This window comes from Onychostoma macrolepis, chromosome 06 (genome assembly GCF_012432095.1).
Source record: "Onychostoma macrolepis isolate SWU-2019 chromosome 06, ASM1243209v1, whole genome shotgun sequence".
NCBI classification, from domain to species: Eukaryota; Metazoa; Chordata; class Actinopteri; order Cypriniformes; family Cyprinidae; genus Onychostoma; species Onychostoma macrolepis.
Window position 1 is genome coordinate 23,631,796 of NC_081160.1, and position 26,385 is coordinate 23,658,180.

Sequence of the window (26,385 nt, forward strand, 5' to 3'; positions counted from 1 at the left end):
TGCTAACTATTAATTGTGCAAGAGTTCTTCAAATGTACTGATCAAAATCAAGAGCTGCAGGATGTAACAGTGACATGAGACAACTGCCTGAAAAGATACGTGACCACCACAGTATAAACATGGCATATATAAATATGTGGATATTTTTTAACATCCTGACTTCTCTGCAATATCTCACGAAAGGTAAGACTCCTTACTTAATTAAGGTGCAGTTAATTAATTGTACATTTTTGCCGTCTAAATTTATTTACAAATACAAATGCTGGTACAGTTCAATTAACCCTATACTGAAAAAAAAAAACTTGTTGGATTAACATAAAAGAAATATGTACATCGGTTGCACATATTAAAGTTATGTTTACTCAACATGATTTATATATGCTAAATGAACATGATTTATATATGTTCAAGCTACATTATTTAGGTTTGTTAAATGAACATGATTTATATATGTTCAAGCTACATAATTTAGGTTTGTTAAATGAACATGATCCATACATGTTAAATCTACATAATCTGTTATATAAATATATTTATGTTTTTCATTCATGTATGCAATGGTTTCAATAAAACTCACCTGGTTCTAATTTGTTTATAATACCATAGGCTGACTTTCCTCAAATGTATTTTGTACATCTACTGTACTTGTCTTAGCTACAACATTAACAACAACATTACTACTGTAGTTTAAAAAAGTAATAAGACAAAGAAAACATTTCTTGAATTACTGTATTTTTAACATTACAATTAATTTTTCAGAGTATTGGATACAGAAATACAGCCTTCTCTGTGTGAAGTTAAAAATAGCATAAATTTCATGAACAATAACAACATATCCACTGTCAGAGTACAAAATGAGACGCCATCAAACAGGTGTAGTGGAAAAGGCAAACAGTAATGATGAGCATGAAGTAGTCCAAAGCTTCCCTTGACGATTTTGTTTTCAGTTTTAAAAGCAGTAAGACAAATCAAATCGCTGTATATTTTTAACAGTACAATTAATTTTTCAGAGTATGGGATGAATGGATGACTATGAACTGACATTTCCTGTCAATAGACCAGATCAGATACAGTAAAATGCAACAATTCACCATCAAATAGGTGTAGTGAAAAAGATGAACAGTATTAAGTAACTAGTCCAAAGCATCCAAGCAAGACAAATCACTGTTATTTTTAACAGAAATTAATTTTTCAGAGTATGGGCTACAAAAAAAATAAGCTTTCTCTGTGATGTTAAAAAAAGCTTAAATTCAATGAATAAGAAAACAACACCCTCCTATTATTAAGTAAAAGACGAGACACCATCAAACAGGTGTAGTGGAAAAGGCGACATTTCCTGTCAATAGACCAGATCAGATACAGTAAAAATGCAACAATTCACCATCAAACAGGTGTAGTGAAAAAGATGAACAGTCATAAGTAACAAGTAGTCCAAAGCTTCCAAGCTTCACTTGATGTTTTTACTTTTTCTCAGTTTTAAAAGTAGTAAGGCAAGACAAATCACTGTTATTTTTAACAGAAAAATAAATTTTTCACAGAGTATGGGCTACCAAAAAATAAGCTTTCTGTGTGAAGTAAAAAAAAAAAAAAAAGCTTAAATTCAATGAACTAATTAAGAAAAACAACATTTCCTCTATCATTAAGTAAAAGACGAGACACCATCAAACAGGTGTAGTGCAAAAGGTGAACAGCAATGAAGAGCATGAAGTAGTCCAAAGCTTCCCTTAATTTTGTTTTCAGTTTTAAAAGCAGTTAAGACGAGTCAAATCACTGTAGCTTCAAGTATTTTTCAGTTCTGGGTGGAGGTCCTTTTAACCAATCAAATTTGACCAAGGGAGAATAAAAAACAACAAACAAAACAAACAAACATCCAAACCACAAAATAAAGTGGCCAACCTACATTGTTTAACCGTTTACGCTGTATGTGTGATGTAGGTTCTCTTTGCGAGTGTGTGATATGAAAAACAAAAAATGGTCCTCATTCCAAGAGGCAGGAAACTACCTTGCATGTCTTCCTGCCGTCCCATGGAAACACCTCACTCAAAGAGTCTGTTTCTGAGAACTTGAGCTTTCACTGATAACGTGCAGCCTTCCAGCTCCATGACGATCTTCTGAAGTACTTCAAAGGTAAATTTCATTTCAGGTGGGTAGTTCAGATTAAGTGCATACATTAGACCAAAAAGCATTGCTGTAGCTAATGCAAAGTTGTCCAAGCCTTGTAAGACTTTCTGGCCTTCGAGGACAATCCCAGAAATGTAATGAGCAATGTTTTAATGAAAGAAATATCTAAATTAATGAACCTTTATAATTGTACTCACCACATACTCTTTCACCAAATTGCCCAGGTCCTCATTGAGGTATACGCAGAGCCCCTTGATAATACACTCTCGCCCAACATCGACGTCATCATCCTGGCCAAGGGTGACAAGAGCAGCACAGTTTGTGTTAAATACTAAATCTTTCCCCCCAGATCTATATAAATGACTGGACTGCTCATGGAATTCTAAACTCCCGGTAGGTAAGAATTTAGAAACTGTTGCTTCGTAAAGTGTTACCCAAAAATCTATTGCCTTGAAATAAAACAAACGAATGCCTAAATAATGCAAACAAGTCATTGGACCTGGCACTAAATAAAATAGTTAAGTTCGCTTGTGCAGCCACTCACTGCAAGTTGGAATATGTTAGTCATGAAGATATAACTGTGTATGCGTTTTTCCCATAATGCGCTGAAACATGCCATTCTTTTATAGTCATGTTCACATTACAATTTTATGTAGCCTATATGGCAGATCTGTTTTGCACATGATGCCCTTAATGGCACCTTCATTTTCAATGTGATTTAAGCAATTCAAAACCATCGTGGCCGTACGCTGCTTCTGTCTCAGCAGGAAGCAGGGTAGGCCAAGGAGTATCGCAGTACATACCGTGGGTGGTGTATTGTTTTTCCGATTCAGTTTGAATATCGTTACATCCCTAGTGTCCAGATGATGCAACTGGCCTCAGTTCTCTAATAAAGATCAGTGTTTTCCCCAATAAAAAAAATATTATACATACACACACCACAGACAAAAACTCTAACATACTTGAGCCATGGGTTCCATGATGCTCTGCAGTCTTCTTCCTATTTGCCCTCCTCGCTTCTGAAATACCTTTAAAAGTTTGTCAGACAGCATATCAATCTGTGATAAAAACCTGGACTGCAGGGCCACGGTGGTAATGCGCTTAAACTCAGCATTTATCTGAAAAATAAATAAATAAAAATACTTGTAAAAATACAGCCATACCCAGAGAAAGTGTTAAAAACTATTATCATTAAATTAGTAATTTCAAAATTAAACTAGAATATTATTTGTAATACAACTCTTCTTATGACTTTCCAAGTAACCCAACTCTATTTTTGTTTTGCTGTTAGAACTACCGGTAGTTAACACTTTACATTTACATAACATGAACTAACAATTAACAATACTTTTCTAGCATTTATTAATCTTAAAGTTAATTTCAACATGTACTAACACATTAAAATCAAATTGTATCTGTTGACTGGAGATGCAAATACAACCGCATTCCTGACCATTCCTATCACCTGATGGGTTCCTTGCCACTACTCAATATTCAACAATATTATTCATCTCACTACACTAATATTTTCAGAGAATGAAATTAGGCTGGATGACCCCACTTGAAGCACTTTAAAGCATGCATATGCGTTGTGATACTCTAAGACAGTAACTCAGGGGAGAAGAATTGTTGAATAAAGTTATTTTTGTTTTCTTTGCGCACAAAAGTATTCTCGTAGCTTTCCAAACTGAAGTTGAGCCACTGATGTCACATGGACTGTTTTACCGATGTCCTTGCTACGTTTCTAGACCTAGGAACATTGCAGTTGCATTGCTGTCTATGGAGGGTCAGAGAGCTCTCAGATTTCATCAAAAATATCCTAATGTGTTCACAAAGATCTCGTGGGTTTGGAGCGACATGAGGGTGAGTAATTGTCATTTTTGGATGAACTATACCTTCAATACATTAATGTTAACAAATGCAACCTTATTGTAAAGCAGGGGTTCCCAACCATCCACCCCCCCAACCCACCAAAATTTGTTAAATGACATACCTCGCTTACATCAAAGAGAGCCGGCCATCTTGCCTTGAAGTCTTGGATCATGGGTGTGTCACGAACCACTTCATATCTTCTATGGGAAAATGTCTTCTCCATTTTCATCCTAATCACCTCCCTGTTGTTGTTTTTCTTCACCTCTGAAAGAAGTGCCACTCTCAGATTCTCAAGGCTCTCATCAGATTCTCCGGTGGGATGAGGGGGGCAGTAGTTTACTTCAGAACGCCGTGGTTTTTTGATGGCAGCAGCAGCATTTGCTTTGTCTGCTGGTTTGTGCTTCACAGAATTTACAAGTACCTCAGGGCATCCCAGTTTTCTCAAGTGAGTGCGGTAAATTGCGAGTTTATTCTTTAAGCTAGCTTTCCAACCAGCATATCCTGTCAGGGAGCCTTTTTCGGTGAGACAAGGATGTTTAGAGATAAGGGCCTCCCCAACGATGTTGAACTCCTTATCAGTGGCATAAACTTTGTATTTGACAATTTCTTGAACCAGGCCTTCAAGAATGTTTGACTTCAGTTTAGGATCTGGAATAAGAAATGTACCCTTCTCTTTGTATGCTGCATTGCCTCGCTCAAGTTTCAGCTCTGCATCAAAGGAAAACTGAGGGACATGGAAGAAGGTGGGCCAAAATTGTCTAGAGCTGGATGTCTCAAAAACTGTTGTGGAGAGTGTGTCAGTGTCAACACACACACTAGACATGGATGAGGTTTCATCCACTGAGGGATTGCATAAAGCAGTCTCTGAAGTTGAAGGGATATCAGCACACTGTGGAGCCGAGGCCTGTGTTATGGGGATTAGTTTGACGGTCCCTCTGTCCTGTATTTCATTAACTGAAGTGAGGTTCAGGAACTCATTTCCAAATAGTGCATCCATAAACTGAAGCCTAAAGTTAGTGTTAATGCCACACTGTCTTTGTACCTCGGTAACAAGTTCACTGACAGAATCTGGAAGTCCATTTTGAAAGTTCAGTCTTTGACTGCTGTTATCTCCCAGGATCACTTTAATAATGGCTGGAGCATGCGTCATTGTACGTCTCAATCTGTGAAGATGGAGAGAAAAAAAATAAAAAATAAAAAAAATACATTTTAATAAAAATAATACATATATATATATTTTGTGTTAGTGGCTGAAAAATGCAAGATAGAAACATGGCCTACAAGGAAGTTAGTAAATAAGAGTTAAATTGATGTTAGACAATAACTCAAAATCAATATGCAACAATGATACTGAGAACGTAAAGTGGCATGCTCATAGAAAGTCAAGCAAGTCAATAACAGAATAAGACAGCTCTTGAAAGTAGTTATGTTAGCATGCACAATACCTTGACTTTGTACTTCAAGGCCAAACTTCACCAAAATATTGCATAGATGTATAAAAATAAAAATAAATTAATTGCCACTCTGTTAACCAACCTTTTATAAGGATATGCCTTTTCAGGGTCACCATCCGGTTTGATCCAACCATGTAATCAGCCAATGGATAGGTGTCAGCGAGTTCACTGAGTGCCAAAAGCTTGACTTCTCTTGAAGGTGACACGTTCAGCTCAAAGGCTCTATAGTGTTCATTGTACCACCCTGACAGCACTTTCACAATGAAGAACAAGTTCTCATTGATGATACAAATCTGAATAATTTCAGCAAACTCCGCTAAGCCACCTGCTGATCCATGAGCAACTACCATACCTTTGCTGTAAGTTATGCCACTAATTGATGCATTCTTTGCAAGATACACTTCACATGCGTTTGGGTATTTAGACCTAATAGCCGAGCCACTTCCTCTTTCAGTACATCAACTGGGACTGTGGACACATTAGGTACATCTAGGCTAGATTTACCATAGGATGGTGAGTTGATGTGGAAAGCGATCATCAGCTGATGTTTCGAAGCCAAAGTCAAAGGTACATTCTTAAAGCAACTAGTGTGTTTCATAATCTTCTTAAAGAAACCATGCTTGGCTTCGAATCGCATTGTCCAGACAGCCGTTAGAGGGCCAAAATACCTCAACATCTGAGGGTAATGTTCAAGATAGTGGTGCTTTGGTAGAAGTCTGACATCAGGGAACAGTTCTAGGTACCTCTGTCTGTGTTCAACTATTTTACTTTCAAGGTATGAGATGGATTCATCATTATGCACAGGAGCAACCACTAGCTCAACAATATCTTTTAAATGCATCAATACAAGCCATGCTGGTTCATTTTCTGGCACATATTGTCCAATCAGAAATGGGAGCAACATCAGCAAGCTCCAATTCTCATGGGCATTGCCTCCAATGGTCTTCGAGCTAAGAAACTCTTTGGTACAATGTGTGGCTTATTTGTCTTGTCTGACCATTTATAGGGGAATGACAATATAGCTTTATTTAGGTCATCGAGTGCGAACAATTTCTTTGATATCAATAATGCCAAGCAGTAAGCCAGTTCAACTGGCACAATGCCCTCAAATAAATCGTGAGCAATGTCAGGGGGAAAGCCAGTGGCAACGTGAAAATGATTTAGATTTTTGGTAAAAACACACTCTCGTTTAACTCCAAAACACTGTTTGCTGTTCTCATAAGCTATTTTAACATGGTCTGCGTGGACCTCTTTAGTTCTTGGGCTAAAAAAACCAGATGCAACACAGTGAGACCTAATATCACAACTTTTTGCTGTGCAAAACCGACATATGTAATCACCAGAAAAGCTCTCAGTGAAGCCAGCAATACTGTGCGCCCTAAATTATCTGCCACAACACTGTGCACTGTACCTTTAAGAGATGAACCTAGCAAAGGGACATACACACCATGGTCCTCCAGAGTTTTAAGATCATTCAGAAGAGGTTCCAAAACTGTGTCATAACCATATGTTTTTACATCATCACTTTTGCAAAGCACGGCAAGATTAATAGATGATAAAGTTGAGTGAGAGCCTGGTGGAAGGATTGCTAATATCCAATAAACACCACAAAGTTTGTGTTTTTTCCTAGAAGTGCCTAAGGGATTGCAAGTCTCAAAATCATCAATGTACAGACAAAGTAAGATTCGTAACTCATCATTCAAGAAGCAGTTCTTCTTAAAATGCCAACCATCTTTAGGGGACCTGTATTCATAAGATGGGTCAAAATTAATGTCTTCCTTTCCTCTATGATTTTCAATTACCTTGTCAAGAATGACTTTTCTATTCAAAATTTGCTGTATTGATTTTAACAGCGGGACATATTGAAAGGACCGTTTGGTTTTATGATCAAGTATGTAGGTAACTGGTTCCACAACACTAAATTTTTCTTTGTAATATTGTTTGCGTTGATACGAAGTGGCAAGAGGGCCACCTTTTTCAATAGCTTTGGGAACAGGGTTAGAAGAACAAATTACAGTAACGATTTCTTCAACTACAGAATCGTCAATTTGGAGGTTGTGGCTCTTTAAGATGTCGGTTACAAAACCTCTAGATACTGGGACTGATGCAGAGCTTAGCAAGTGGTAAACTTCCTGTAAGAATTCATCAATAGCTGTGCCTGGCACATGAACCAAATATTCTAACTTCAGTAAGGCTGCTGCTCAATATCACTTGAGAGTGCCTTGTCCTCATTATTCCAATCCAGGGATGTACCAGAGTCCTCCTCTATACACTCATCCAGACCATCAAGAAGTGAATGATCTAATGACAGAGATGCTACTGTAGTTGTTTTCACTATTCCTGGTTTAAAATCAGCTAGAGTGTGTGGTGTATGTTTCCGACTCTTGTGAGCTTTAAAGGTTCCATATATACAAGTGTGAAAACCACAACCAGCAAACATACAACTAACATTTTCATTTTTCTTCAGATGCAAATGGATATGAACAAAGTACTCCCTTTCATTTGGCAAGTTTTACATGAACATAAGTGGCAGCTAAAACAGATAATTCTTTTAGTTTCTGATTAGCTTGTGTAGAGTGCACTCTGCTGTGATGTACTACTAAAGCATTCCATGTCTTAAATGTGCACGGGCATTCTGAATACGTACATGGATACTGGCTTGTACGTCCAAAATGAGGATGCTTGACTCGATAATGGTTTAGTAGTGCCAATCTACTGGAAACTGCTACTGAGCACCCTTTGCACTGCCACATTCACTAGAGAGGGAGACAGAAAAAAAGAAAAAGAGAATTAATTTTTTAAAGAGAGGAATATTTTAAGTAAGAAACAAAAATAAGTCAAATATAATTGCAATATATTGAAAAATACTCACCACTAATATAGAGCCTTTGCCAATTAAATTGCGTGTGAATAGATGAATATCCGATATCTGTAAAATATTAAAAACAATGCATTAGTTCTAAAGCATTAACATTTTCTCAGAGGTAGTTAAGGCACCCTAGAACGTTTACAAATGTAACTTTTCATTGAGTGGAGGTAATAAAATAAAATACATTAAAAATAAGCCAGTTATCAGGTCTTTCAATAGTAAAAATGACTGTAAATCAAGACTGTGCACTAACACAATGAATGGAAGAAAAGTGCAACATGCAAAATGGCAGAATTTGTCCGTCTTCTAAATAAAAAGGCCAATCATCGCTTTACGTAGTTGGAGGCTCCATTTGCCCGAGACACCGACCTGAAGCTTAACGCCATTTTAGCATAAGACACCACATCTTTAAGACAAAGCATGTAGGATTTTGGTACGGATTTAAAATACTAAAAATGGAGTGTTGGCGAGCATTTTATAATATTTAAACGATGTGTAACATACCCTCCCCCAACTCAAATAAATTGGCGCCACCAGTCACTCCGACAGGATTTCCACATTCGTTGCAATTAAGGCCTTCCAGTGAAATAACTTGCCTTGAAAGAGAATTTGCAATAAACTCAGTCTACAGAATAACGAATATTTTCTTTACGATAAAATTTAAAAGATACCTCAGCCAGAGGGCATTTTAACTTTTGTACTTAGCATTCCCTCCCCCGCCTCAAATTAGTTGGCGCCACAAATCACTCGCTGACTCATCATACACAGACATTTTTTTTTAATAACTGCTTGAATGATTGTACACAATTTAAAAAACAAAACGTTAATACACATCATGGTTAACCACCTTAACGTTAAACATTAGCAATAACTTTGCATCTCCATGGGATTGCTCGATACAATCAGTACATAAAAAATTTACCTCAGTGAAAAGAAAAAAAAAAAAACTTAAAAAGGACTAACATTAACAGCTGCATGTCAGTTCAAAGTTTTAATTACCGTTTCACACTGTTGAAATCCACCCCGACGCACCTTCCAGCTCCACAGCGAGAGAGAAAATGGCCTACTGGAGAGCAGTTAATTAGTTTTCCTCGCGCGTTCCAAGGGGGCGGAGTTTCCAGAGAAAACATAACTAAATTATTACATTTCAACATGATTAATTCTAAAAAGTTGAACATCCTTCAACATTAATTGGATGACACAAGACTAAAATATGTTTAGATGAGAAACATAAATTAATCATGTTGGAAATACTAAATGCATTTTTGCAAATTCAACAATCCCCCATTTTCATTTTTTTCAGTGTATAAAGCATGACATATGAAACAATACTCGGAGGGAAAAACGTTCTTCTGATTTATCACATTTGATACTCACATTTTAACACAAGTTTTCTTAAAAAAATTAAAAATAAATAATGTTTGAATAATAAAGTAAACCTGAGTTGCCTCAGTCCAGTGTTCATATCGAACTATTACTAACAAAAACGTTACAGTGTTGGGCAAGCTACTTTGAAAATGTAGTGAGCTAAGCTAACAGCTACTCTTCATTAAATGAAGCTTCACTACACTAAAGCTACAGCCCTGGGAAATGTAGCAAGCTAAGCTACAGCAACTTGGCAAAAGTAGTTTACTACATCTAAGCTATTTTTAAATATATATATTTTTTTCTATTGAACCAACATCATACCAAGTCAATGCTCTCTCAGTGATCAATAAAACTGTCAGTCAAGCAGATAGACAGGCATGTTCAGTTTAATTGTTTATTCAACAACTGTTCCAAACCAATTTGGCAACATAATCAGTATCAAATACAGGGCCGGATTTACCTCATATTGTGACAAAGGCAAAATAAATTTTTGCTGTCGGCCTCCTTTTAGTAGTTGGTATTGTGGCTTTATTGTATACAGATACGTTTATATAGCCTAAATGGTAACACTTCACAATAAGTTTCAGTAGTTAACATTAGTTAACTAGCGTAGTTAACATGAACTAAGAATGAACAATACTTCTGCAGCAGTTATCTTACTGTTAATTTCAACATTTACTAATGCATTATTAAAATCAAAAGTTGTTAACATTTGTTAATGCACTGTGAACTAACATGAACTATCACTGACTGCGTTTACATGCGCACGAATATTGCGATTATTTCCAATAATCAGAGTAAGGACTTAATCGCATTATGATGTTTACATGTCAAAAGCAAAGCTCTTACTCCCGTTTACATGCAATTTCCATTATTCTTATTATTCGCTAAGAATTGTGTTAAATTTTTTTACTGCCATTATTCACATACCCCACTGGACAGCACAAATGATGGACTCAGAAAGAGCAGTGTTGGTCGCTGTTTTAATTTATTTACGTCTAATGCATAATGATTTTGTATGGCTGTATTCCACGCTTTTTCGGCGCCATAGAAATGTGATAGAATTTGTTTGCCTATACGCTGCCGTCACGTTCTCGCCGTTTCTGGATGAGGTAAGGAACAGAGACTGCTGGCAGCTTGTTGTGTTTTCCTCAGAATGCGATGCTTTCTTCCCCTCCATCGTTTCTAATCTCCGTATTATTACAGGTGCGTGTCATGTTATTCATGTCACAAGCGCATGCGCACTTTGGTCAGAGCGGCAATACTGCGATTAAGGTGTTTACATGCCTGTGTATTTCTATTAAAATCGGTGTACGCCACCTATGTTAATACAATTATTCTTGCTGCGATTATGAGCTTAATCGTATTATTTAGATCGAAGTATTGCGTTTACATGAGATTAATCCCAATATCGCCAAAATCTCAACATAATCGCATTAAGAGGGTGCATGTAAACGCACTCAATGAACGGCTGTATTTTCATTGACTAACATTAACAAAGATTAATAAATACTGTAATGAATGTATTTTAATGTAATACTGTAATGTATTTTATACATTGTATGCTCATGTTAGATAATACATTAGCTAACATTAATGAAATCTTATTGTACCATGTGTATAGGGCTACAGATAGGCTACGTTTATTTGCATCATTGCATGTGTAATTATATCAATATAAACATTTCACCAAAATCAAGTTCAAATACGAAGCTTTTGACCAGGGAAGTGTTTTTTTTTGTTGTTGTTGTTTTTTCCCTGACTCGTGCCGTTTTTCCCGTTTTCTGCCATTATGTGGGCGTTCAGTTTTTGTTTTGTTTTTCTGTTATTTGGCCAAAGTATCGTATTATAAAAGATTCAGAGCTTCGCACGAGCTGTGGCTGTGACTTGACAACAAATGCTAGACTAAGAAACTCTCCACTCCTCAAAAACAAAAAACATTAGCCTTTATAAATATAGTGTTTATTGAGTAAAGAAAACGCTGCACTTATTAAATCAACAGTTCTTTATTTACCTTCAGAATCAGACGGCAAACAAGCTGAGATACTCTAAACTGCGCGCCGCACTTCATTGACGAGAGAGGCGGGAGGAATAATGAGGTTTGACTGACAGTTTGAGGAGCCAATGGCGTTACGAGCTTTAGTGGCGGTGGCGTCACTTTTACTGATCCAGGATCAGTGATCCGTAGCTGTTATATTTCTGATTTGAGCTTGAGCTTCGGAATGCTTTGGAAAATGTAACGTAAGCTTTTGTTGACGCTACCGCGCTACTTGATAAAAAATAGAGCTTCGCTACTGAAAAGCTATTTGATTCAGAAAACAGCGACGCTACCACCACGCTACTGAGAAATGTAGTTAAACTAGTAGCGTCCCTTACAGCCTATGGTAGCGTCACTACTTGTAGCGACGCTACTGCCCAACACTGCTTATATACAGGTGCTGGTCATATAATTAGAATATCATCAAAAAGTTGATTTATTTCACTAATTCCATTCAAAAAGTGAAACTTGTATATTATATTCATTCATTACACACAGACTGATATATTTCAAATGTTTATTTCTTTTCATTTTGATGATTATAACTGACAACTAAGGATATTGTGAAAAGGTTCAATATTGAAGACACCTGGTGCCATACTTTAATCAGCTAATTAACTCAAAACACCTGCAAAGGCCTTTAAATGGTCTCTCAGTCTTGTTCTGTAGGCTACACAATCATGGGAAAGACTGCTGACTTGACAGTGTCCAAAAGACGACCATTGACACGTTGCACAAGGAGGGCAAGACAAAAGGTCATTGCAAAAGAGGCTGGCTGTTCACAGAGCTCTGTGTCCAAGCACATTAATAGAGAGACGAAGGGAAGGAAAAGATATGGTAGAAAAAAGTGTACAAGCAATAGGGATAACCGCACCCTGGAGAGGATTGTGAAGCAAAAACCATTAAAAAATGTGGGGGAGATTCACAAAGAGTGGACTGCAGCTGGAGTCAGTGCTTCAAGAACCACTACGCACAGACATATGCAAGACATGGGTTTCAGCTGTCGCATTCCTTGTGTCAAGCCACTCTTGAACAACAAACAGCGTCAGAAGTGTCTCGCCTGGGCTAAAGACAAAAAGGACTGGACTTCTGCTGAGTGGTCCAAAGTTATGTTCTCTGATGAAAGTAAATTTTGCATTTCCTTTGGAAATCAGGGTCCCAGAGTCTGGAGGAAGAGAGGAGAGGCACACAATCCACGTTGCTTGAGGTCCAGTGTAAAGTTTCCACAGTCAGTGATGGTTTGGGGTGCCATGTCATCTGCTGGTGTTGGTCCACTGTGTTTTCTGAGGTCCAAGGTCAACGCAGACGTATACCAGGAAGTTTTAGAGCACTTCATGCTTCCTGCTGCTGACCAACTTTATGGAGATGCAGATTTCATTTTCCAACAGGACTTGGCACCTGCACACAGTTCCAAAGCAACCAGTATCTGGTTTAAGGACCATGGTATCCCTGTTCTTAATTGGCCAGCACACTCGCCTGAACTTAACCCCATAGAAAATCTATGGGGTATTGTGAAGAGGAAGATGCGATATGCCAGACCCAACAATGCAGAAGAGCTGAAGGCCACTATCAGAGCAACCTGGGCTCTCATAACACCTGAGCAGTGCCACAGACTGATCGACTCCATGCCATGCCGCATTGCTGCAGTAATTCAGGCAAAAGGAGCCCCAACTAAGTATTGAGTGCTGTATATGCTCATACTTTTCATGTTCATACTTTTCAGTTGTCCAAGAGTTCTAAAAATCCTTTATATTGGTCTTAAGTAATATTCTAATTTTCTGAGATACTGAATTTGGGATTTTCCTTAGTTGTCAGTTATAATCATCAAAATGAAAAGAAATAAACATTTGAAATATATCAGTCTGTGTGTAATGAATGAATATAATATACAAGTTTCACTTTTTGAATGGAATTAGTGAAATAAATCAACTTTTTGATGATATTCTAATTATATGACCAGCACCTGTATACTTTATGAAAATCACTGAAGATTTTACAGCAAACTGAAGTGTACCACAACCTGAAGGGGGCGTGTTTGTGTATTACAGATTTTTCAGCAAAGTTTTGATCATGTTGATAATTTAGAGGCCTTAAACATTTGGTTATCATGAGAAATCTAACTTAATCTTATATAGGTCTTATAATGTAAGTATATATCATGTCTGTTTCCCTCAGCCTGTACTCCATCATGCAGTGATTTGATACAGATAACAGCTTTCTCGGGAGGGTCTGTGCTGCTTCCCTGCTCCTGTACCGACCCACAGGACGAGCCCAAAAGCGTCTTCTGGGAATCCAACAGCAAAAGAGCTTCTAAAGATCGCATTTACACTGATATATCCAGTGTGTTTGAGCTGTACAGTGGCAGAATTACACTGTTTAATCAGACTTCACCTGGAAACGTCTCTCTACTTCGGTCAGACCTGACTAAAGATGATCAGGGATTATATGTCTGTTTGTTAGATAAAACATCCAGATTCTTTAACATCATCATTGAAGGTAAGCAATCAGTTATCTGGTACGATTTTTTACTTTATTTTTATTTATCATAATAGAACATTGAAAAACATTAACAGACAAACAGTCAAAGCCTCTTGGGTACAGTTATCTGTATTCTTTTCTAGATTTTTGGTAGGAAAAAAAAAAGGTACTGCAATAGAAGAAAATTTGCAATAGGATTGCAATATGGATACATATACAGTCGTGGCCAAAAATATCGGCACCCTTGCAATTATGTCAGAAAATGCAACCCTTCTCTCAGAAAATTGTTGCAGTTCCAAATGTTTTGGTACTCATGCGTTTATTTTTTTTGTTTGCATTGGAACAACACAAAAAAAACAAAAAAACAAGGAAAGTCAAATCTGATACAATTCCACACAGAACCCAAAAAATGCACTGGACAAAATTACTGGCACCCTTAACTTAATATTTTGTAGCACCCCCTTTGGAAAAAAATAACTGAAATTAATCGCTTCTTGTAACCATGAATGAGTTTCTTACACCTCTCTACTGGAATTTTGGACCACTCTTCTTTTGCAAACCGCTCCAGGTCATTCAGATTTGAAGGATGCCTTCTCCCAACTGCTGTTTTGAGATCTCTCCACAGGTGTTCTATGGGATTCAGATCTGGACTCATTGCTGCCCATTCCAGAACTCTTCAGAGCTTTGTTTGTAACCTTTCCTGAGTGCTTTTTGAAGTGTGTTTCGGGTCATTGACCTGCTGGAAGACCCATGACCTCTGGTGGAGACGCAGCTTTCTGACACTGGCCACTACGTTGTGCCCCAAAATTCTTTGGTAATCATCAGATTTCATGATACCGTTGACACAGCCAAGGCATCCAGTGCCAGAAGCAGCAAAGCAACCCCAAAACATCTTTGAACCTCCACCATGTTTGACTGTAGAGACTGTGTTCTTTTCTTTGAAGGCCTCATTTCTTTTTCTGTAAACAGTGCCATGATGTCCTTTACCAAAAAGCTCTACTTTTGTGTCATCTGTCCACAGTACGTTCTCCCAGAAGGATTGTGGCTTTGTCACATAAGTTTTGGCAAACTCCAGTCTGGCTTTTTTATGAATTTGTTTGGAAGTGAATCAGGGTTCTTTATCCACCATTCGAACAATCCTTCGTTGTAATTTTTCATTAATTTTGCTCTTCCGTCCATGTAGCTCTCTTCACAACAACACAGACACAGGTTGGTTCCTTGAAACGGGCGTTTAATTCTTAGGCTCGTCTTTACGCCGTGAGAACTGTATTTGTAAATAAGCATAGTGCGAATACATCAGAAATGATACAATACATGGTCTTAAAAGGAAAAAAGATACAAATTTTGCGTTCAATACATTAAACCAGTGAAACAAATACCTCGTTGGCTGCTTGTTATAAAAAGAGGTCCTTGAGTCCTTCGTTTCACTCTTTACTGTCCGTTTGACTTGCGAAAAACACTTTAATGCAACTTAGCAGAGCCATGCGAGCGTCTGCTCATCAGTCCATCGTGGGCGACTGCTCTAGTTTTTCAACTTCCGCCGAAACCGATGCACTCTCGCCTTCGTCTTAAAGGACCATGAATGAATTTACATCACATTTTAAATTGTACTCCAAATAGATGAATACATGAAATTATGAACCAATCATAAATGAATTATGAAACAAATGCACAGAACATTTACACAACAGCACTTACACTCCCACCAAAATCACTAATTTACTTGAAATGTAGGATTTTCTTAGAACAAAGAATATTAAAGAACTTGATAAATGTCTTTTAGACCTAAGTGAGTGTCATGTTGTGTATGTGACTTATTTGCCTTCAAGTAAAGTAACTACCTTGTGAATAGGCCTTTCTAGGTAAACGGATCTAGTTTGTGGTTTTCCCTTAACCAATGTAGTGTCACTGACTAGAAGCTTCACCTTTCGCACAATGCCATCTGAACTAGGGTAAGCTTCTACAACTCTGGCAAGCTTCCATTCATTTCTTTGAGCGTTGTCATCTTGCAGAATCACAATGTCGTCGACTTGGGAATTTCGAGATATTTTCTGCCATTTTTGACGTTGTTGGAGATTCAGCAGATATTCACGTTTCCACCTTTGCCAGAATTCATTTGCCAAGAACTGCACTCTTCTCCACCTTTTACGCAAATAGAGGTCTTCTTTGCCAAACTGTCCCGGAGGGGGCAGAATGATTGCAGATTTCATAGTTAAAATGTGATTGGGAGTGAGTGGCTCTAGACCGGCAGGATCTTGAAGATGTTCAACACTCAGTGGTCTGCTGTTGATTATGGCCATTGTCTCGTAAAGGAATGTCCTCAGAGTTGTGGTATCAAGTCTACTTGCAGACTTGTCGAGCATGGCAGTCAATATGCTTCGGATTGTTCGAATCTGGCGCTCCCAGACTCCACCCATGTGACTCGCTGAGGGGACATTCACTACAAATTCACAGCTGATTGCTCGCAGACGTTCTTGATCCATCCCCTTAAGCAACTCAGAAAACTCTCTTCTAGCACCCATGAAATTAGTCCCCTGATCGCATCTTAGTTGGCGTACAGGTCCTCTGACGGCTATGAACACACGAAGCGCATTCATGAAAGCGTCTTTTGTCATATCGTCCAGTGTCTCTATGTGTACGGCTCTAGAGCACAAGCAGGTAAACAGCAATCCATAGCGCTTTAATTCTTTTCTTCCCTCCTTTACGATGAAGGGGCCGAAACAGTCTATACCACAAAATGTGAAGGGAGGTGATGTCTCGGTCCTCTCTTCCGGTAGATCCGCCATTCGTTGAACCTCAGTTGCTCTTCTGTATCTTCTACATTTTACACACTTGTAGATGTGTGAAGAGACCACGTTCCCGCATCCTAGAATCCATATACCGTTTGCACGCAACTCATTCATGGTCATGCCTCTACCTTGGTGGTGTACACGCTCATGATGATGTTTAACGAGCAAGGCTGACAAGTGAGATTTCTTCGAAGTATTACAGGATGCTTTACGTCATGATGCAGGGCTGATTGTGACAGCCTTCCTCCCACCCTGAGGACTCCATTCTTGTCCAAGAAGGCATTTAACCGGCGCAAATTGTTGTGCTTGCTCAGAGTATTTTCTTTCTGAAGCTTGATCTTTTGGATATCTTCAGCGAAGGCCTCTTCTTGCATCAACTTGATAATGGCGATTTCTGCTTGTTTTCTTTCTTCAAGATTAGTTGCTTCATTCGTTCTCGACTGAGCTCCCTTGAATTCTCTGATGAACCTCTTGAGCCTGGCGACAGCTCTCACTGCCCTGGACCAGTCGGAAAATTTAGCAAAGCGGTTCACCACCAAATTCACTTCCTTTGTCTTGATTGTGCAGACATGGGCCTTTCAAGCTCGGGTCAGTCATTTTATTTCTCCCACCGTTTCCTCCTTGTGTGGGAGATTTCTCTGCCACAGAAAGTCGGGTCCCTTCAGCCAGTTAGACTCTTTCAGCTGAATGGCGCTCAGCCCCCTTGAGGCGTGGTCAGCAGGATTATTTTCGGAGCTGACATGATGCCATTGTTCAGGGCATGTACTGGATTTTATACGTTGAATTCGGTTGGCTACAAACGTGTGAAATCTCTTGGCATCATTATTCAAATAGCCAATGACCACCATCGAATCAGTCCAGTAATACTCTTGGAGGTTTTCAACTTCAAGCTCCCTTCTGATGACATCACCGTTACGGACTGAAATCACAGCTGATGTTAATTCAAGCCTTGGGATAGTAGTTAGCTTGGTTGGGGCTACTCTCGCTTTCCCCATGACAAGTGAGCAACTAACCTGCCCCGTTTCACTTACTGCACGGAGATATGAACATGCACCATATCCACTGAAACTTGCGTCCGAAAAATTGTGAAGCTCGTACAGCACAACCTTGTCAAAGTTTGATGGGTGGTAGCTTCTCTGAATCTTGAGGACTGCCAATGCTGGCAAGTCTCTAAGCCATGACTCCCATTGTGGCAGAATGTGCTCAGGAAGATCTTCATCCCAGCTTACCTTTTCCTTGCATAGTGCCTGAAGTATCTGCTTGCCAACTAGCAAGAATGGGGAAACGAATCCAAGTGGATCATAGACAGAGGCTACCGTTGAGAGAACTCCTCTTCTCGACAGTGGATTTTCCTTGACTACAACCCTGAATTGAAATTCATCTGCTTCGATGCACCACTGAACTCCAAGTGCTCGCTCTATGTGAGATTCTCCTAGAGCCATATCTAGATCTTTGGTTCCAACACATTCTTCAGGCGGTATTGTGGCAATCACTTCTTTGTCGTTCGACACAAACTTGTGTAGCCGAAGATTTCCTGTTCTGCATAAGGCTCTTGCCTCCTTCACAAGATGTATAGCTTCATCAGGTGACCACACGCTTATCAAACCATCATCGACGTAAAAGCTTCTCTGGATAAACTTGATGGACTCGTCACTGAATTTTCCATAACCCTGTGATGCCAGATATTTGAATCCAAAGTTGGAGCAACCGGGAGATGAAGCTGCCCCAAACAGGTGTACCTTCATTCTATACACAGAGGGTTTGGAATCCAAATTGCCTTCGTCCCACCAGAGAAATCTCAGGTAGTCTTGGTGTTCCTTCGCGACATGAAATTGATGGAACATTCTTTCCACATCGCACATTACGGCTATTGGGCCCTTCCTAAATCGACACAGTACTCAAACTAATGTGTTGGTCAGGTCTGGACCAGTCAAAAGGTGATCGTTCAGAGAGGTTTCATGGAAGCGCGCTGAACAATCAAAAACCACCCGGATTCTTTTTGGTTTGTGAGGGTGGTAGACTCCGTGGTGCGGAATATACCATGCTGGTTGGTTATCCAGCTCAGACTTTGGAACTTTCTCAGCATCCTTCCGAGTAATTATGTCATTCATGAAATCGACATAGTCCTTGTGATACTGTTTGTCCTTCCTCATTCTTCGCTCCAATGAGATGAGCCTATGGACTGCAGATTGTTTATTATTCGGGAGGCTAGGTTTGTCAGTCTTGAAAGGAAGTGGAAGTTCATAGTGGCCATCTTCCTTCTGCCTTATACCTTCTCTCACCTTGGATAAGAACATCATATCTTCCTGAGAGACTGGGTTATCGTCTGCACTGTGGTCTGTGAAGTCGAATTCGAGTGCCTTGATTACATCTGTTGGAATGATTTCCTTCACGTGAGTTCTGCAAACGAAATGCACTTCTCTCTTTAGCTCAACTGATGGCTTCACTGCTGGCATCACTCGTCGCACCAAGGTTCGGTGACTGACTCCTATTACATCATCAAAATCACTAACTGGGTACGAGCAGCCGACAATACTCCAGCCAAGGTCAGTTCGTTGTGCATATGGCTGATTTTCCTCCCCAGACAGAATCTCCTTGGGAAGAAGGGCTTGTTGGCAGTTATAGCCTATCAAAAGGCCTACTGCAATCTAATGGGGTGGAATCTTGTCTGCCAATTGTTCCAGATGAGGCCATTTTAGAGCTGTTTCTGAAGTTGGGATATGCGACCTGTTTGCCGGAATAAACTCTCGTGTGAAAACCACAGGCAATGGGATCCTTTTCTTAGAGTTGTATCCTCTCACTTGCAGATTTGACAGTTTCTGACAAGGTATGACTGTCGACCTTGCTGACATTGTAGATAACTGCAAACTGACACTCTCCTTGTTTGTATTGAGCACTTGAGCTACTTCCTCAAGGATGAAGGTTGTGTCACTCTGTGTGTCTAAGAGCGCATAGACAAGAACTTCTTGATCTGGCCATTTTGCAGATGATACCCAAACTGGTAAGATTGTGGAAGTTTGTGTGTTTAAGCCTTCTTGCCTGACTGCATTGGTGATTGCTGCTGCAGATATATCTTTGTTGTCAGTTTTGCTCTTCAAACAGTCTTCTCCCCTCAAAGGAGAAGGCCTTTGATATTCCTTGAACTTGTCGTCATGCAAACATGTAGGATGTCTCTTCTGGCACCTCTCACAAGTGCTCTTATTCTCACATCTTCTTGAGTGATGACCAGCTTGTAAACATCCAAAGCAGAGTTTCTCTGTACGCACAAACTTGACGCGATCTTGAACGGTCTTCTCACCAAACTTCCTACACTTAGCCAAGACATGTCCTGTCCTTTTACAAAAGATGCATGGGACACTGCTCGATACTGCATTTGTGTACAATGTCTTTGCTTGGAAGGTCTGGTTTCGTGAATATTTAGGTTTCCCACCTTCCATACCTTTGAGTGCTTGTATTGAGGAGATGGGGTCACAAGCAAGATCTGCTTCCTTTGATAGAAAGTCTACAAACTCTTTGAATTTTGGATAACCAGCATTTGCTTCTCTGGCTTCCATCACTTTGCGGTTCCATCTGGACACTAACCAATCTGGCAACTTTAGCAGGATTTTTTGATTCTCATTGCAGTCATTGAGAACTTCCAGTGTCTCAAGATGGGGCATTGCAGCTTCACAACTCTTGAGGAAGTCCGTGAACTCTCTTAGTTCACAACCATCCTTAGAGCTTATCCTTGGCCATGCATGCAGCTTGTCTCTGAAGGACTTCCCAACTATGAATGGGTCTCAAACGCTTTCCCAACAGCTGCCATGCTGAGTCATATGCTGCTTCTGTGCCTAGAAGGAAGAATCCTTCTACAGTTTTCTTTGCAGTGCCACCTAAATACTTTCTGAGGTAATACAGTTTTTCGTTCTTTGGAATGCCTTTCCTATCAATTAATGTTTCAAAAGACAGCTGCCAGTCTTTGAATTTCAGAGGGTCTCCCATAAATACTGCAGGTTCTGGTGTTGGAAGACGGTTGGCACTCATAGCCTCTGCTAGCGCACTGACCAGATCACAGTTATTTTGCATTGGTGGAATGTATGTCGAAGCTGGCAGAGCTTGTGATGCCCATTGTGGAGATTGGGAGGATTGAGGAATAAATAGGGAACTTGAGGCCTGAAGGGTTTGTGTTGTGACTGGCAGATTTTGAGGAATAAATGGAGGGCTTGAGGCCTGGAGGGTTTGCGCCATAACAGGCAGAGATTGGGGAATGGCTGTAGGATGTGTTAAGTTAGGAATTTGAAGTTCTCCTGCTGTCTCAGTATGCAGCAAATCAATTACTTCAACTTGATCATAGACCTTTACTCGAGCTCTTGCAGCATTCAACTTCTTCAATTCTTCTAAGCGCCGAGCTTTCTGCGCTTATCTTGCATTGCTTGTTGTCTAGCTATGTCCTCAGACTCAAATCGTGCCAAACATTGTCTACTTTCAACCTCTAGCCTCTGAAGTTCTGCCGCTTCTCTTTCTTGCTCCTCCAACACTGCCAAAACTTCCTGAGATGCAGCAGCTTCAGCCACAGCTTCATTTCTTTTGGCTGAGTGGATGCTAGAGTGGGTTGAACCGCATTTTGATTGAGACAGTGGTCTTAATAAAGAACCTGTTGAGTCTAGGATAGATCCAACATCAGGCCAAGGTTCTTCCTCCTCATTTTCTGCATGTCCTTCAAGTTGCCTATGAGCCCTTCGAATTATGAATCCTGAAAGCGATAGGCATGCATCAACCTTGCGTCGTAGATCTGGTTCAGGAGTTTGCACTCGACGCATCTCTTCATAAATTAACTTTACCTCAGAACTGGTGCTTTCTATGTTCTCAATTAACTCATTCAATTCGTCTTGGGAAGACTCATCAGACAATATTTCCTTGCCTAATCTTGCATAATACCTCCATTTTTCATAGATGATTCTGTACCGTCGCTGTACACCTTTCAACATCTTTTCTTGAAGTTCTCTTCCCTTTTCTGTAAGGGTCCGGGTTCTTCCACTTCTTCGCAGCCCTTCCTCCTCTCCTGCACATTCTTGATCTGTAACTTCAACTTGGACAGGTGATTTGGCATTTTTACAGCAGACTTCAGCATTTGAGTCAGACATCTTGAAATTACTGTAGAATGTATGTGACCACTGAGCTTAAGTTAAACTTGTATGTTGAATTAAGCTTGGTTATAGGTGAATGTAAACTACAGTGGCCTGAATGTGAACTACATGAGTTTCTTAGTAACTGTAGAAATATGGAAAACTCAGAATTTTCTAAACACAGACTTCAATATTGCATCAGTTCGAACATCTGTACTTGAAAATGACTTACATTTTAGAACAAGGGAAAACAAAATTATAAATTACTTTTTCACAGTGTATAATGCAATTTATAAACCTTAATTGCAGAAAGAAAAAAACACTCTGCATTAAATCACTTATTTTTCCACAAAATGATTTTCAATTTCCCTTTAAGATTCACTTAAATTGCACTTAAAGCTTGATTACACCTCACAAGCACAAAAGATTGGAAAATCTTGATTTCAGCTGTAATGATATTATTTTTAACCCTTTAAGAAATGTAACGATCAAGAAACAGCATATTAGATTGTCCCAAACACAGTATGCAGAATAAATAGACTTGTCCTTGATGCAATTTTCAAGTTAAATCACTTCTCACGCCACCTAGATTCCTTGTAGCAGAGCACTTCTTGAATTTAGCTTGATATGTTGCCTTTCAAAGTCTAATCACCGTTGCTTGCGATCGTTATAACGAAGATCCGTTATGGGCTTTGCTTATCTGATACGATGGCTCTTTATCCGGTCGACACCCGCGACGATCTCGTTCTCTCCTACCCGCGCCGTCGAGCAGGCGAGTTCTCACTGTAGCTCTCTTCACAACAACACAGACACAGGTTGGTTCCTTGAAACGGGCGTTTAATTCTTAGGCTCGTCTTTACGCCGTGAGAACTGTATTTGTAAATAAGCATAGTGCGAATACATCAGAAATGATACAATACATGGTCTTAAAAGGAAAAAAGATACAAATTTTGCGTTCAATACATTAAACCAGTGAAACAAATACCTCGTTGGCTGCTTGTTATAAAAAGAGGTCCTTGAGTCCTTCGTTTCACTCTTTACTGTCCGTTTGACTTGCGAAAAACACTTTAATGCAACTTAGCAGAGCCATGCGAGCGTCTGCTCATCAGTCCATCGTGGGGCGACTGCTCTAGTTTTTCAACTTCCGCCGAAACCGACGCACTCTCGCGCCTTACGTCTTAAAGGACCATGAATGAATTTACATCACATTTTAAATTGTACTCCAAATAGATGAATACATGAAATTATGAACCAATCATAAATGAATTATGAAACAAATGCACAGAACATTTACACAACAGCACTTACAGTCCACATCCAGGGAGGTCAGCTACAGTGTCATGGGCTGTAAACCTCTTGATGATATTGAGCACAGTCGACACAGGAACATTAAGATCTCTGGAGATGGACTTGTAGCCTTGAGATTGTCCATGTTTTTCCACAATTTTTTCTCTCAAATCCACAGACAACTCTTTACACTTCTTTCTTTTCTCCATACTCAGTGTGACACACAACACAAATGTTGAGTCAATTTTTCTCCATTTTAACTGGTTGCAAGTGTGATTATTGTATTGCCCACACCTGTTACTTGCCACATGTGTGTCTAAATGTAAATTACAGGAGCATCACATGCCTGATAAGCAATTATTTCTTACAATTCTGACAAGGTGCCAATAATTTTGTCCAGTCCATTTTTGAGTTCTGTGTTAAATTTGATCAAGTTTGGCTTTTCTTCTCTGTTTTGTGTTGTTGCAGTGCAAACAAAAATAATAAGCACGTGAATACCAAAACATTTGTAATTGTAACAATGTTCTGACAGAATTGCAAGGGTGCTGATATTTTTGGCCATGACTTCATGACTTCAGTATACATACATATACTTAATATATTATTGTATGTTTCTGTAATAATCTGTTCCCATTGTATTTTCGCTAGGGCAATTTGCTAAAGCCACAGGCAGGTGATGTTTTTTTTCCCATTGCTATTAGTAAATATTTATTACTGTTATTCATTGAATCCGGTGTATGTACAATGAATAGAATATATCCTGTATCTCAATCTCTAAAATCTCCTGTATAATTGTATGTATTTCTTTTGAGAACAAGAAAGAAAATCAGCTGATATTGTCCACATTGCCTCCAGCAAGATCCTTGACGTGTTTCTCCCTTTCAGTTTTGCAGTAATAAAGAAACGTACTGTATTTTTCTAGCAGAATTACTGGTCACACACTGAGCAGTATGCAGTTATGCCCTTGTGAGCTCAGATCTGAAACCTTTTATCTAGCTGAAGAAATTGTGTCATAACCAATATCTTCATTTGACGTACCATTCTTTCTTAGTTAGCATTTTGACTGAAAATGGTGTGTGCAAGATTTCTAGTTATTTCCATTTTGAAATATAGCTAGAATTTCACCCCCTCCCCCTGATTGTGCTGATTGTAGAGTTATGAATTTAATCTTTGGTTTTTTTTACTGTTTCAGTAAACCTTGAAATTATTCTGTCCCAATCATGAAACTGTTTAGCTCTGGTACGATTTTAACTGCATTTGTGATGTTAAATGTAAAGTAAAACACTACAGTATATTCATTGTTCACAACTAAAACTTCCAGAAAAAAATTATGCAATATTGTGTAGCTGTCAAGGTTATGCTACAGTGCTGGAACAAGGAGCAAGGAATGCGGAGCATACAGGAGAATTGTGATAAACAGACTTTAATCTTTTTACACAGGGATACAAGACAGGCAGGAACACACGTAGCACTCATTGACATACAATACCGGACATTAGACTCAGGGACACACAGGGCTTAAATAATCAAACTAAACGAGATAATTACCAAACACATCTGGACACAAATGAACCAATAATGAAACTAAACAAGAACTGGAAACTGGGCACAAGAGGGAGGGAAACACAAGACAAAACACAACACGCCTGACAGTAGCATATGCCTATGCATAAAACTATTTTCTTCTTCCACTCTGTTTTCCTTCATTAGAGAGAAGTTCTAAGCCGAGTCTCAACAGCGTGTTGATCTCTGTGCTGTTTCTAGTGATAGCAGCAGGAGGAACTGCTGTTATTTACTGCATTCACAGAGGTCAGCACACACACATTATGCTATGTGCACACATAAGTCACAAATACATTTCCATTAGCATGTTTTAATCTAGGTAATTACTGTTTCTAAAGCTCACAGAAAAGCAAGAACAGAGACTGGAGAGATAAATGGGAAAAATAACTTGGTAAGTTTCAAAATGCAACTAACAAATTAATGTTGGCCAGTTTTTAAGTATCTTTCATACTCTTTAGGACGATTCAACATATGGCACTCTGCAGAAAAAATATGATGCTGAGGAAATGTATGGAACTATCGGGAACAGATCAAAGGAACAGTAGAATGTCAGTGTTGTGAAATGCACCTTACTAAACCCTGTTTGCAACTCAATGTTAAATGACAAATTCATTGTTAAAAAAACATCTGTTAAATAAATACATGTTGTAAGTAAATCTTCATTAATGCTTCTGTTATATTGTACATTTGTGCATGTATACATTTATACAATTCCAGACATTCACTGATTATTTCTGTTGACAGAAGTCAAATGAAAATTATGTATTATGTTTGTTTTTACCTTCTCTTGGCTTCATTTTGGGCGTTATACAATATTATAATGTCCAAAATGAAAAAGCAAAGCACATTCTTTACGTTATATAGGTCATTGAAATATTGATCGTATTTATCTGCTTTAATGTGCCCCTATTATGGATTTTTGTTTTGTTGAAATTACCTTTCATGCAGTGTGTAACACAGCTCTTAAGTGAATGAAAACATCCTGCAAAGTTTTAAATTGACTCTGAATCATTGAAATGAGTCGTTTTTAAAACGAATCCCAAGCTGTCGTCAACATGAAACATTAGCATATTGCCCGCCCACTTATTGATCTATTCACGTTGGTCTGAAAGAAAATGCAAATTCATTCTTTGCCACTAAGGCATCTTTACACAGACGATTTAAGGCTGCTCTAAAGCGGGTCTGTGTCTGCTCAGAATTCAGTGTAAAGACGCAATGCCGCATAAAAGCAGACCTAAAATACGCCGGGTCTGACCCACCTCAGTCCCTAGTATCAAAGACGACGCAATGCTGTTTTGATTCAGTGAAAATGAAACGCGAAACAGTGCCGCTCTAAACAGCGTCGTTGTCATGACAACCCAAAGGACGCCTGTCTGTTCGAGCCAAAAACACCGCTAGCTCCATTTGTTTTAGCTAACATTAATTTAAAAAAAAAAAGTCT

The 26,385-nt window shown here is 39.0% G+C and overlaps 2 protein-coding genes across 9 annotated transcripts; one reads left to right on the top strand and one right to left on the bottom strand.

Annotated features, from left to right (window-relative positions):
- Positions 1-94: 94 nt before the first annotated feature.
- On the top strand, positions 95-25,978 carry LOC131542130 (uncharacterized). Of its 2 annotated transcripts, none has more exons than XM_058778490.1 (5): positions 95-183; positions 13,898-14,218; positions 25,092-25,190; positions 25,283-25,335; positions 25,403-25,978. In XM_058778490.1, exons 1-5 carry the CDS (start codon positions 120-122, stop codon positions 25,487-25,489), a joined length of 624 nt encoding a protein of 207 aa, XP_058634473.1. In that variant the 5' UTR covers positions 95-119; the 3' UTR covers positions 25,490-25,978. The 2 variants fall into 2 exon arrangements, 1 of the variants encoding a protein (XP_058634473.1); XR_009271666.1 differs by lacking the exon at positions 95-183 and adding an exon at positions 11,704-11,783.
- Positions 1,276-9,588, bottom strand: LOC131542122 (uncharacterized). Of its 7 annotated transcripts, none has more exons than XM_058778475.1 (7): positions 9,316-9,588; positions 8,320-8,376; positions 8,095-8,203; positions 4,124-5,156; positions 3,084-3,149; positions 2,319-2,411; positions 1,276-2,119 (listed from the first exon to the last, which is right to left on the bottom strand). In XM_058778475.1, the coding sequence occupies exons 4-7, from the start codon at positions 5,141-5,143 to the stop codon at positions 2,072-2,074; spliced, it is 1,227 nt and encodes a 408-aa protein (XP_058634458.1). In that variant the 5' UTR covers positions 5,144-5,156; positions 8,095-8,203; positions 8,320-8,376; positions 9,316-9,588; the 3' UTR covers positions 1,276-2,071. The 7 variants fall into 7 exon arrangements, with proteins under 7 accessions (XP_058634458.1, XP_058634455.1, XP_058634453.1 ...); XM_058778472.1 differs by having other exon boundaries at positions 3,084-3,239; XM_058778470.1 differs by having other exon boundaries at positions 3,084-3,239; positions 4,115-5,156.
- Positions 25,979-26,385: the final 407 nt, after the last annotated feature.